The sequence below is a fragment of the Bos indicus x Bos taurus genome, chromosome 28, assembly GCF_003369695.1.
Source record: "Bos indicus x Bos taurus breed Angus x Brahman F1 hybrid chromosome 28, Bos_hybrid_MaternalHap_v2.0, whole genome shotgun sequence".
In the NCBI taxonomy this organism is placed as follows: domain Eukaryota; kingdom Metazoa; phylum Chordata; class Mammalia; order Artiodactyla; family Bovidae; genus Bos; species Bos indicus x Bos taurus.
In genome coordinates this window covers 43322599-43336724 of record NC_040103.1, presented here as the reverse complement: position 1 = coordinate 43336724, position 14126 = coordinate 43322599, and the positions used below count along the sequence as shown (strand labels likewise).

The following is a 14126-nucleotide window of genomic DNA, read 5'->3' as shown; positions in this document are numbered from 1 at the left end:
TCTCCTATCTAAGGCACAGCTCTGAGATTGGGTGACTCTGTTATTCCAGGACTCTTCAGATTAGAATCCAACTCAACCTGACTTGCCAAAAAAAAAAGAATATTGGGGGCTATTAACCAGGAAGTCTGAGGTTTACAGCTTCATGCCTGGCTTGATCCAGGTGTTGAACGATATCAAGTGTCCATGGCGTCCTTGCTATGAGTTTACTGTACTCATCCAAAGATAACCTGGAGAGGTGGTTAGTGCAAACACTGGACAATACCTGGCCACCTGCATTTCCTAGTAATTCCTGGGGCATATGTATCTAAGGTAGTATTTATTTACCATCTTCTGTTTCTTTTTCCTTTCACAGTGAGACACTATTTGGTGAAATGCCCTCAGAACAGGTAGGAATATTTTCTTCCTTTTTCCATGTAAAGTCTTTGCTATTTTACTTTCTTTTGATATTACCAAGAAATTGGTTAAATTCATATCTTTATCTGAAGGTCTGCATATTAGTTTACAGATTGACCTAAAAACATGTATTCTGCATGCACTCACATGTTTCCAGGTTTCATATTCTGGTTCTCACTCTCAGAGGGGCCAGTGAACGTGTGACTCATACTGGCCCAGTGTACATGCCGGAGGAGGCTTGGCACATGCTCCTGGAGGACTGTTCCCTGGTGTGGGAGGACTGGCAGATGGACTGAACCACCGGGATGCCTTCTGACCACAAACACTGCCGATCCCCTTCCACCAATGCCTTCTTGTCCTGTGCCCTACTGTCCAGAATGTGTCCATTAGTGATGGGTGTGCTGAGAGGCTAGCCTTTTAGCTGATGGGACACACCCAGCAGGTAACAATGGTTATAGTAGATATTGCAAACTCAAGAGTATTTAGAGACTCGAGACTTTTTTTCCAGACAGGATGGGTAAGATCAATTTCTCCCTGCTCTTCTTCCCTGCCAATAAGCATAACTATCAGTTCTGGAAATAATATAAGAGACCAACAAAGGAGGACTCTGAAAGGTAGTAAGAAGAAAATTACGAAAGACAAAGGCAAAAAAAAAAAAAAAAATCTTAAAAACAACCAAAGAGAATCAATTTATTATCTACAAGGAAACACAGATTTGAACGACAGTGCATTTTTTCATCTAAATCCATGAAGGGCAGAAAGAAGCAGCACATTTTCCCATACAAACAGTAACAAGAGAGGTGGTAGTTAATATCAAATAAGAAATCACGTAAGACGAGAAATATGACTAAAGACGAAGAAGGAAGTTTTTTATTATAAAAGATGAACTCATCAGGATGATATGACACATTACCTGGGCCTAGCTACAGAGCCTCAACATACGTAAAGCAAAAAACAGAAAATAGAAAGATTTTCAATTATTCTAGAACAAAAGCTGGAAGTGTCAGTGCTCCACTCTCAGGAATTGATAGAGTACCTGGGCACAAAATCAACCAGGACGCAGAAGATGAGGCAATTTTACCTGACAAATAAGAATGATTTGCCCAGTGAGTGCACAAAATATTCTTCTCAAGTGTATTAGGAACATTCTCTAGGATAGACCATATACTAGGTCATAAAACATATCTTTATAAAATTAGGTATTTTATTTATGTAAGAAATCATACCAAGTCTGTCCTCTGACTACAACAGAATTAAATAGAAATTCGTGACAGAAAGAAATCTGGGACATTCCTCAATGTTTTGAAAGTTCAAACAACATACTTTTACATACTGTGTGGGTCAAAGAAGTCAAAAGAGAAATTAGAAAATATTTGAATTAAATAAAAATGAAAACACAGTGTATCGAAACGTATGGGATGCAGCTAAAGTAGTGCTGACGTAAAGATTTACGGCCTCTGAACGCCTGGGTCAGAGCGAAGAAAGGCCGGAAATCAACGCGTTACGCTTTCACCATAAGACCTGGATCAGAGCGAAGAAAAGCCGGAAATCAATACGCTACACTTTCACCATAAGACCTGGATCAGAGAGAAGAAAGGCCGAAAATCAATACGTTACGCTTTCACCATAAGAAACTAGAACGAGAAGTGTGAGTGAAATCTGAAGAGAGAAAGAACACAGTGCAGAAATCAATAGCGTGGAAAACGCACGCACGCGCACCCACACACACAAAGAGAAGTGTCAGTGGAATCAAAAGCTGGTTCTTTGTGAAGATCAGTAGACCCGACAAACCTTAAGTTAGATTGTCCACGAAAATAAAAAAGAGAGAAAAACCAATCACCACAATTAGGGAGGAAAAAAGGAACTCCTACAAACCCCATAAGAGAACGCAATGGCACCCCACTCCAGTACTCTTGCCTGGAAAATCCCATGGATGGAGGAGCCTGGTGGGCTGCAGTCCATGGGGTCGCTGAGAGTCAGACACGACTGAGTGACTTCACTTTCACTTTTCACTTTCAGGCATTGGAGGAGGAAATGGCAACCCACTCCAGTATTCTTGCCTGGAGAATCCCAGGGATGGGGGAGCCTGGTGGGCTGCCGTCTATGGGGTCGCACAGAGTCGGACACGACTGAAGCGACTTAGCAGCAGCAGCACAAACCCTATAAAAATTAAAAGGTTATAATCCTTATAATCCAAATGTATTCTAACAAATTAGACAACATAGATTAATGGAAAAATTCATAGAAAAACAGAAATTTTCCAAAACTGATTTAAAAATAAAGCTATAATCTGAATAACCTGTAATAAGTCAAGAAATTAGATTGTTAGCAAAACACTAAAAAACTAGTAAATATAATAGTAATAAAAAGGAGTAGATTCACAGATATAGGGAACAAACTGGTGGTAATCAGTGTGGAGAGGAAAGGAGGAGGGACGGCATAGGGGTAGAGAATTAAAAGGCACAAACTGCTCTGTATAAAATAAGTATACCACAGGGATATGTGGTGCAACACAGGGGACAGAACCAATATTTCTCCAATATTTTATAATAAGTATAAATGGAATATAACCTTAAAAAATGCGTATCACTGTGCCGTACACCTGAAACTCGGTTAGTATTGCACAGCAACTGTACCTCAATTTTAAAAATGAGCAAAAAGATTTGAAAAGATAGTTCCCTAAAGAAGATGTATAAATGGCCAACAAGCTCATGAAAGTGTGTTCCATATCATTAGTATTAAAGGACTGTAATTAAAACCATAAAGCCATGTCACTACACACCCACTGCAATGGCTGCGACAAAAAAAGACAGTGTCAGATGTTGGCCGGGATGTGGCGAGACTGTATATTGCTGGGGAGCATGTAAAATGGCGTAGCCACTTTGGAAAGACAATTTGGTGATTTCTTAAAACAGTAGACATAGACTCAGCCATATTCACTCTTATTTATTTGGCAAGAGGAAACTTTTGTAGGGTGATAGAGATGTTCTAAACCTGTATTGAGGCAATGGTTGTACAACTTTATAAATCTACTAAAATTATTGAGTTGTATGCTTATGATCAGTGAATTTTATGGGGAGTAAATTATGCCTCAGGAAAAATATTTTGTTTTTTTAAGCATATGCCCTGAAAAGGCTCCAGTATTGGCATTTCAGACGCTGGAAGAGGTCATGGCTCGGGGGATGGCATAGGCTTGGAGAGGTCAGCCTGCCAGTGTTTCTCAGAACTTGCATCTAGCGTCTGGCCTCAAGTCCTTCGCGGTGCGAGAGTCTGGGCCCTGCTTCCTTCCCTTCCCTCGTTTTCCCCCTCGGTTGCATCTATTCCGAGCTGGTGCTGATGCTGTAAGTACACTGAGGATGTCACCCCAGCCCGGTGGGCATTAGAGTTGGTCTCCCCTCAGTCCTGCAGCGCCTGCCAGAGGTTAGAGATGAGCGCAAAGTCCCGCTTAAATGCTGCCGCCTTGACCCGCAGGTGCTGTCAGCGAGACTGGGTGCCTGAGCTAAGCTCGCCGCACGACCTGTCTCCTGTTGGGTCAGCCCACAGATCTGCCTCTGGAAAACCTGCCTCTCTCGCCGTCCCCCAGGCCCCTGCAGGGGCGGGGTCTGCCCGCCTGAACCTGGGCGCCCTCCTGGCTCGCACTCGGCTTTCTGCTGAGAACCTCAGGCTGATTTGCTCAGTGCAGGCTGTTCTCTGCCACGGGGCCTCTTGTGAACTGGTCAGTCCTTGCCATTTTAACTGGCCTGGACCTGAATTGTGCTCTGCCTCTATAGCCCAGGCGTTTCTGTTTCCTGTCCCTGTTGTGCCAGGGAGCTCCCACCTCTGGGCTCCACAATCAGCGCTGTGGCCGTGGGCCGCTGGGCCCCGCAAGCCGTGACTGGGATGAACGTCTGTCTTTGTCCTCTGGCCGCTTCCTCCTAAGGAGAATGGGCAGAGAGCACAGGCAGGGGAGGGGCCCTCGGGAAGAGGCCACGAGCTGGCCCTGAGGCTGTGGTCACCGAGAGCGGGGCCTTGGCAAGTGACTGGGGCAGAACTTGGGGACTCTAGGGAATTCCTTGACTTTTGAGAGAAGTTCAAACAGGAGGAAAACAAGTCTCTTCTTCATGTGTGCCGGCCCTGAAGTCGGAAACTGCTGTCTCCTGGGAGGGTGGCCTTGACCTGCAGAGCTGGAGGACTGTTCCTTTCCCATGGCGGATCACCCTCTCCCGGAGCAGATACTTGGGCCTTAGCGAGCATCTCAGGGCACTGCAAGATTTTAACTATCTGGAGAGCAGCTCAACTGATCACTGTGAAACTGTACCCCAGAGTTCCTGAAAATCAGATTGTAAATGCAAGGTCACCGATTTCGTAGATTTGTGATGTGTCCCCACACCATGACTCCTCCTCAGTGCACTCAGGGCCCTTTCTTCAAGTTCAGTAAAGCTGTCAAGAGGGTGGACGGGGCCACAAAAAGGCAGTTCCCAGCCAGTACGTTTCCTGACCTTTTGCTTGAACTCGTCTTATGCACTTGAGATAGTAAAGTATCTCCAAGTGGGAGACATTAAGGTGGGCATTATGTAATCTGTGCCGATAGCATTTACAGCTGAAGTCTTCCAAGCTTTCTTCATGTTTTCTGGTGCATACACTTTCTCAAGGATAGACAGTCAGGTCAACAGACTCTTTACATGTTGGATAAATTACAGGCACAGCTTTACTGTGTTTTATGAGCTTAGTTTAAAGCATTTTTCAGTCTTTTCTGAAACATCAGAGATTTATAAACATTTTAAAACATACCCCACTATCGAAGTATGGGATTACTAAGTGATTTGTTTAGGGTCTTGGAGAGAAGGCAGAGATGTGATTTCAAAAAGAATATAAAGATATGAACTCCAGACTGAGGTGTGTGACTACTTGCTTCGCGGGTACTGAAGCAAACTGAGGTGCGTGACTCCTTGCCTCGCGGGTACTGAAGCAAACTGAGGTGTGTGACTCCTTGCTTCGCGGGTACTGAAGCAAACTGAGGTGTGTGACTCCTTGCCTCGCGGGTACTGAAGCAAGGTGAAGCATAGTGAGTGTGAGCAGCGCTGCAAAACTTCATTCCTTCTGCGAAGGGCAGTCTGCTGTGAAGGGGAAAGATTCTGTGGCCAGGCTGCCTCAGGTCACATGCCAGCTCTGCCATAGATTGCTGTGTGCCTTTAGCTAATTTTTCCACCTCTCTGATAAAATGAGAGCAATCACAGCTCTAGCATGTAAGGAGTTGGGAGGATTTAATGAATTAGTCTGTATAAAGTGCTTCCAACAGGTAAATGGTGTGCTCTATGCAAATAGTTCTGTTATTACTCAGTCAATACTTACGAATGTTTCTTCCGTAGGCTTGTAAGGCCCATTGAGTGAGGATGAAATAACACCAGCCCACGCCTTGAGGTCCGGGAGACCCAGAGAAACTAGAAGGTGGCGGCAGCCGTGGCCACAGCGCTGTTGTGGGCACCCAGCAGAGGTGCTCCTAAGCCTGTCTCAGGGGTCTCCTGGGGCTGAGATCTGGGCCAGGTCTTGAAGGCTGAGTTAGAGCATTCCAGGAGAAGAGGGATGGGGCAGCACACAGAAGTGGGGTGAGAAGAGCACAGCTAGGGAAGGGATTTCATCCATGGGGTGAGGAATCTTGGAGATTCAGGGCAGAACAGCAGGGAGGTGAGGCTGGAGATGGTGGCAGGGCAGATTCCAGAGGATGGCAGTCATCATATTAAAAGTAATGACAAAGCCTCATTTATTAAATGCCTGGCACAGTGCTAAGCACGGGACACATACCATCTCCTTCTGGCCTCACAACAACCCCATGAGTGGCTGCTGTGATTATCCCCATCCTACAGATGAGAAACCAGTCCAAAAAGAGTGTGGATGTTGGTAAGGTCTCCTGACCAGTGAGAGCAGGAACAGCAGGGCCACCAGCCCAGGCCACCTGGCTCTGGGGCTCACACGCTGGCCCAGGCGTCCTGGGGAGCTTGGGTCTGACTGTGAGAGCTTTGGTATTGGCAGTCACACAAATGGACAAGAAGTAAATGCTGCAGAAAAGTCAGGGCAATGGAAGGAGAAGTGGAAAGGACTTGGCTGGAGATGACTGCAGCTGCTCTGCCTCTTCCCGACTTTGAAAAGTCCAGTGACCTCTGGTCATAGGCATAGGTTTGTATAGGTGTTTCCCCTTGTGACCACATTCAGCTGAGCAGGCCCGTGGGTGAGGGCTGGGACGATAGGCTGCTGGTGTGTGTCTCCTGGTCTCACTCCTGCATCCCTGGCCCACACCAGGGCCAGGCTCACCTCTCTCCTTTCAGAGTCCCAGGCAGAGGCATGCAAGGGGAGGACGGCCGTGGTGATGGGATCTGGTTATTCCTAGAATAACATGAAAAACCTCCACCTGGTTTTGGCATCAGTTGGAATATGCCACCAGCTGCATGGTGACATGGGGCCAGTCTCTCAGCTTCTGTGGGACTGGTTCACTCTCCACCAAAAGGGCACCAACTTGCCTTTGTCCCTGTGGCTCAGGGTTGTCATGAGGATTCAGTGAGATAATACCGGCTGTGGACTAATTCCTCATAATTACTCATCAAGGGCCCGTGTACCTCTGTGGCTGAACACTTGATGGGGTTTATTTCTAATCTTCATAAAAAGCCTGCCAGGTACAAATTAATCTCCCCAGACTAAGAGCATGAATAAAACTGCCAACTCTTAGATGAATAGCTAGCCCTCTATACTATTTACGGACCTTTGATTGCAAGCGACAGAAAGGACAGCGCAGATGGTCTTACCCAGGAGAAGACTCGGCTGGCTCCTGGCTGGGATGCTGCAGGGAGTGGGCCTCCACCCAGGGGACACTGGGCCCTCGGGGCAGTGACTTCTGTCCCCAGCCTGCCTCCGGGCAGAGCTGCCTCCACAGGGAGTGGGCCTCCACCCAGGGGACACTGGGCCCTCGGGGCAGTGACTTTTGTCCCCAGCCTCCCTCTGGGCAGTGCTGCCTCCAGGTTTTGATGTATCCTCCAGCCAGTCCTGCTCCCCTCAGAAAAGGAGAGGTGGCTTGGGAGCCTTCACCCTGGCCTCATGAAGGACTCATCTTGCTTCCACAGGAAGCAAACGCAATTGCACGCACTGTTATGGGACCAACCTGAACCATGCTCTATGGCCAGAGGGTGAGACTGTGCTGAGCAGGGGTTGGGGGTCAGTGCCACCCAAACGTGTCCCTTCAGCCCTAGAAGGCAGTGAGTGGGTGCTGGGCAGATAACCCCAGGGATCGCGTTTTGCCATTATTCTTATGACCCAAGGCCAACACTGCATGGAACCGCTGAATATTAAGGAAGCACCTCCCAGTCTTACCAGTTGGGGTTCAGAGATCTTAAACTTACAAACTAAACCTAAGCCTGTGTGCAGACTCAGTGAGAACGGGCAGGGACTGCAAAGGACGAGCTCTCATGACAAGACCCAGCAGAACCTCTGAGGTGATGTAAACAGTATATGATGAAAGGCCATGGGGAGGCTGTGGACAGGAAGCTGCCTTGGCAATGACCTCACAAAGGAGCAGCTCTTATCCTGATGCTCTCTGCAAAATGCATGCAAGGTCTTATGCAGAAAGTAATGCATCAGGATCCCCAGGGGTCTGCAGGTCCTTTGTAGGTGCTCCCACCCTGGTGCAGATTTCTGAGACCTCTGCCATGTCCAGCCAGCTCCCTATTCAAAGAGAGCAGATTCCATAATAATGATGATACCAATGCTGGTAAGATAGTCACAGGTGACACCCATTTAGTGCTTCTACTTACCAGATGCAGTTCTGTGTGTTGACATAATGTGACGTATTTATGAGAAAAAGTCTTTTCCAGGGAAGCACCATTCTTCCACCTTGAAAGGGAAGTTCTGCAGGCTGTGCAGAGCTCCTGGCATGGACCGTGTGTAGTGGAAGTCTATGGAGCGCTTTCAGAAGCCTCGCGCCAGATGTCAGGAAATTCACCCTACTTACACTGGTCCTTGGCCTTTATCGATGGCAGTTGACCTTGGTGAGGGGGACCTGTGACTGCAGATGACAGTGAGTTGCTAACACGGTTGTCGTGACCTCTAGGACCCTACAGACCCCAGCACTCAGTCCAACCTCTCTTACCAGGACAGAGCTCCGAGCAGCTGCGTTTAGTATAGACTGAAAACGCAGTGAAATGCTGGTAACGCCTTCTGCTACCTTCTCTTTAGGAAGCTGGTTTAAGCCCAGAGCAGCCGTTCTGGATCTGGCTCTACTGACCTTCTTCCTGCCCTAGTTTTCTTGTTCTCTGTTGTCTGGGCTGGGCCCAGAGTCCTTGCTTCAGGGCCTGGCGGCAGATGGAACTGGTTCAGATCCCAGTGCGCCTGCCTTGACCCCTCTGAGGCTTCATTTTCCCATCTAGGAGGGTCAGAGATAATGGCCATCAGGTACTTTTCACAGTGCCTTGCTTAGGGTAGACTGATATAGCTCTTATTAACTTGAGCTTCTGCAAAATATGACTGGTCACAATGAGTTCAGGGCCTGGTAGAATCCAGTTTCCCTGCTTTACCTGGTGTCCTAGGGCGGCCGCCCACCACTCGGGCGCAGCCTCTCCCTACGCCCTGCTCGCTTGCTCTGTCCTGCCTGGTACCCGTCTGTCTGTGGCTACGTCAGTGGCTCTAGAAGAGCACACCGTACTCTATCAGGCAGAAAGATTTTCTGATCAAGATTTAAGTTGAAGTTTGTGCTTCCCCTCAGGGGCAAGACGTGGCACCGTGAGATAACCAAGTGGTAAAATTGTTCTCGCTGGGTGGCCCCGTGGAATGTCCCCGTTCCTCACCTGCATCCACAGACTGGAGGGCAGGATCCGTGCTGCTTGGCTCATGTCCCGTCTAATTTAGGCTGAGCTGTCTCATCTGACCCTGATGATGGCTCTGTGAGATAGATGGCGGGGATGGTTGTTGCTATTTAGTCGCTAAGTCGTGTCTGACTCTTTGCTATCCGGTAGCCCACCAGGCTCCTCTGTCCATGGAATTTCCCCGGAAAGAATACTGAAATGGATTGCCATTTCCTTCTCCAGGGGATCCTCCCGACCCAGGGTAGAACCCGCGTGTCCTGCATCTCCTGCATTGGCAGGCGGGTTCTGACTACTGAGCGACCTGGGATCTCCCCATTTTGCAGGCTGGGAGATGTGGCCCAGGGAAGTGAGGGACTTGCCCTGCATCACCTCCCTGCTCAGAGTGGAAGCAGACTCAGTGCACTTCTGCCCGCACCAGAGCCTGTTCGCTGGATCCAGCCATGAAGTGCCATGGAGCAGAGGCGCCCAGCCTTCGTGGGGTGGGGACTCCCACGAGAGGCAGCTGGGCCGGAGCTCTGTGCGCGCCACAACGGGGGCCCACACGTGCGCCTCCTCCCCAACCCGGGATGGATCCAGAAGAACTGCCCCGTTTCCCACAACAGCACTCTGTTCAATCACTCAGCTCTCTAACTTAGCTGGAGTTTCTGGCCTATCTTCTACCTTCCTCAGTTTGACTGGCTCCAGCAATGCTCGCTCCCTTGTGTCAGACACAAAATACAGTCCTGTTGCAACCCAAGATGTAGGATAACTTTTCTTGTAAGTGAATCATAAAATGCACTTTGTTTGTCAAAATTTCCTGCCAGGCCTGCTGGCCCAACAGGAGACGTAAGGCCCGGGGAGGACAGTTGTCTGCCATATGCCATTGTGGTGACTCACTGTATCTGAGGGCTCGTGACCGAGGTGTGAGGCAGAGCTGAGTTTAGTGCAGCTTCACTGTTTTCGGGGAGAATGGTGCTGACAAGGTAGAGGTTTTTTCAGCTTACAGAAAGCCCTGGACTTAACGGCTTGGACTTACATATTTCAAAATTTTCATTTTATTTTAAGGAGCAAGAGGATTAACGCCAAGAAAATAGCAGAGCACATTGTTGTTAGGCCTTGGTCAAAAATAAAATATCAAGTGATTTTAACAAAAATAAATGACCGTGCATTTAACAAAAAGCCAAAATTCAAAACAGGAGAAATGTTTGCAATAAGCATGTCAGATTGATGTAAAAAGTGCAAGCAGATCTATAAGAAAAACTCATGATCCTAATAAATAATAGTAGAAGGTGTCCATACATCATTCATAAATGAGAAAACACAATTAGACAAACACCGGAAAGGTTCCTCCTAGCCAGCAGAGAAATGCAAATAAAAAGAGATATCACATTTTTCTTTATTAAATGAAAGAAAATTTTTAAACTGATAAATCTGGTGTCAGAAAGGATGAAAACATAAATATGCTTATCCATTGACCAAGCGGCTATAAAATAGTACTAACTTGTCAGAGATCATTTTGACAGTGGGTATTGAATAGCCTTTAACATGATCCTTTTTTCTGAACTAGTATTCCTAGCTCTAAGAATTCAAAAGCAAAAGTCTAAGAATGGAAAACCATCATGCACAAATATATTTATAGCAATGTTATTTATGTATCAAATTGGGAAACAGATGTTTAGATGCTGGGGAAGGGCTAAGTAAACTGCAGCATGTCTTGTCATTAGAATAGTAGGAGGATATATCAATTTGGAAAATGTAGATTAAGTAACAAGAAGGATGCAAAATTGTAATACAATTTTATTTTTTAAAAAACAATGTATAAGAGCCAGGGAAGAGTTGAAATTTAAATCCACACAAAAGCCTGCCCATGGATGTTGCTGCTGCTGCTGAATCACTTCAGTCGTGTCTGACTCTGTGCGACCCCATAGACGGTAGCCCACCAGGCTCCCCCGTCCCTGGGATTCTCCAGGCAAGAACACTGAAGTGGGGTGCCATTTCCTTCTCCAATGCATGAAAGTGAAAAGTGAAAGTGAAGTCGCTCAGTCGTGTCCGACTCTTAGCGACCCCATGGACTACAGCCTACCAGGCTCCTCCGTCCATGGGATTTTCCAGGCAAGAGTACTGGAGTGGGGTGCCGTTGCCTTCTCCAAGCAGCTGTTTATCCATAATCTCCAAAACTTGGGCGCAACAAAGATGTCCTTCAGTAGATGAATGAGTAAATAAACTCTGGTACATTCAAACAATGGAATATTATTTGACATTAAAGAGAAATGAGCTATCAAGCTATGAAAAGACATGGAGGAAACTTAAATGCATATTTTTAAGTGAGTGAAGCCAATCTGAAAAGGTTCAGACAATGTATGGCGTTCTGGAAAAGGCAAAGCTATGGGGATAGTAAATAGTGGTTGCCAGAGACGGGGGAGAGGGATGACTAGGTGGAGCACAGAGGAACTGGGGGCATGGAAACTATTCTGTACCTCACTCTAGTGGTGGATACGCTATGAATTTGTCCAAACCCATAGAATGTACACCACCAACAGCGAACCCTAATTAAACAGTGACCTTTGGGTGATAATTATGTGTCAAACTGGTTTCTTTAATTATCACAAATACACCATCCTGGTGGAATATACCATTCATAATGTGGCTGGGCAGTGGTCTGTCTGAAATCTCTGTACCTTTTGCTCGGTTTTGTTGTGAACATAGAACTGCTCACAAAAATAAAGTCAAAAAAAAGAAATAAAACAGAATAGGAAAAAGACTGGAAATATTTACAAAGGTTACAATAGACTTATTATTTTTGTTTTCATGTCTGTTATTACCATTTTAAAACATGAACATGCATTAGTTTATAATGGAAAGAAAAATTTTTTCAAGCTTTAAGATGCTAGGAAATGAAGCTGTACGTGTGGTTGTGTATTTAAACAATCCTGAGGGTTTCTGATCCCTTTTTCCCTCTTAGTGGCCAGAGTTTTGTAAACACACATTCCTTTTGGCTATTTGTGAGTTTACACAGTTGACCTTATACTTAAAGGCATGGCCAGTTAGAGTTTCTGCCCAATAAAAATAAGCTATCTTTGGGAACTCTTGGTGTGAACTATATTCTTAGAAATTTCCCCACTAGTCACTGTGTGACTCAGTCTTTGTTATTTTAAAACCCTAAGACTGTTTTAAAATAGTCTATTTTCTTTTATTAAATATATACATATTTAGATAGATATTTGTGTTTAATTTACTGTTTTTCAAAAATTATTCTGTCACATGTTTGCGTGCTAGGTCGCTTCAGTTGTGTCCGACTCTTTGCAACCCTATGGACTGTAGCCCACCAGGCTCCTCTGTCCATGGGATTCTGCAGGCAAGAATGCTGGAGTGGGTTGCCATGCCCTCCTCCAGGGGATCTTCCCAACCCAGGGATCAAACCCGCATCTCTTACGTCTCCTGCATTGTCAGGGGGTTCTTTACCACCAGCACCACCTGGGAAGCCCTTATACAATCACTTGGTTTAGTAATTTAAATTTAAGAGTTAAGTAATTAATTTAAAAAATATATGTGCAGTGATAATTCTCCCTGTCGGTCTTCTATCTCTTTAGTTCCTCAGCACCCACATTCTAAGGAATACTTTTTAAATTCTCTAATGAATGTTTCCAAAGTGAATATTTCCAAAGTTTCTCTGTACTTGTGTACATACATACTAATATATATCATTTTCTCCTTTTTTTATACAAAAAGTGACATATTTTACACATTGTCCAACACCTAGCCTTTTCACTTAACCATGGGTCTTTCCTTATCCTGGTGGAAATGGCTTCCTCATTCCAGTTTCAAAGGACACTTTGTATGCGTTTATGGACTCACCATACTTCCCTTCCCCAGTCCCGTGCAGGTGGACAGTTAGGCTGTCTCTACTCTATTGCTGTTACCAATGGATTCACCATACTTCCCTTCCCCAGTCCCGTGCAGGTGGACAGTTAGGCTGTCTCTACTCTATTGCTGTTACCAAGAGCATGATAAGGACTTACATGGACCTATTGTACCCATGCAAGAATATCCACAGAATCAATTCCCAGAAGTGAAACTGCCAGGTCATGGAATATAAACCTTTGTAATTCTGATAGCCCCATGATCCTGATTGCTGAATTACTCTGCATCGGGAAGGGTTTCCACTTGTACCCCCAATACTCCTGAGTGCCTGACTCCTCACACCCTTGCCGAAAGAGTGTTTTGCCTTAAGTCTGACTGTCGCCATCTGATGTGTGCAGAAAGGAAGCGCAGTGCATTTTTATTTGGATTCCTCTTTCTTGAGGAAGTTTTAGCACGTTTTCCTAGGTATGAGCCTTTCCTCTTGGGTGAAACTGCTTATCACCTTCCTTCATTTTGGTTATTGGGTCGTAGTTTAATGGATTTCTAGACATCCTGTGTATCATGGAGATAGCCTGTCTTGGTATCTGTACGTACCTGGCCGATTATGTGTCTGAGGACAAGAGAGGCAGTCTCCTCTGGGTTGTTGGAGCCAATAGGATGCATTTGAAAGAAGACTGATGGCCATTCAAGGACGTGTGTGAACTCTGTCACGCAGGTGGCATTGGCAACAGGTTTCACATCAGGCCAGCCTGGGTTTGCAGCTTTTGTGTTGGGTGCTTACCAACAGTGTCGCTTAGGGCAAGTCACTTGGCATCTCTGAGTCTTGGTATTCTTAGCTGTAATATAAGCTTACTCATTACTTTGGGTTATAATGGTTAACACATAGAATATGATAGATACTACAGTGATTATATAAGTGACCACCCAGATAATTGAAAACACTCACCACACTCCTGAGGGTCATTTTGGCCTCTGCCTTACAGGAAGGTACAGCAGGAGGATAAGGTATGCCCCGTCATGGTGGCCTCTGGGGGCTCCCAGCTGCAGCTCCCCAGGGTCCTTCCTCAC

The 14126-nt window shown here is 46.1% G+C and overlaps 1 protein-coding gene across 2 annotated transcripts in view; it reads left to right on the top strand.

Annotated features, from left to right (window-relative positions):
- Nucleotides 1-14126, top strand: part of VSTM4 (V-set and transmembrane domain containing 4) — an 81238-nt gene that overhangs the window by 40307 nt on the left and 26805 nt on the right. For both annotated transcript variants that reach the window (XM_027530529.1, XM_027530530.1), the window contains one exon: nucleotides 353-386. In XM_027530529.1, the coding sequence (XP_027386330.1) occupies nucleotides 353-386 (34 nt within the window). The remainder of the gene's footprint in view (nucleotides 1-352; nucleotides 387-14126) is intronic.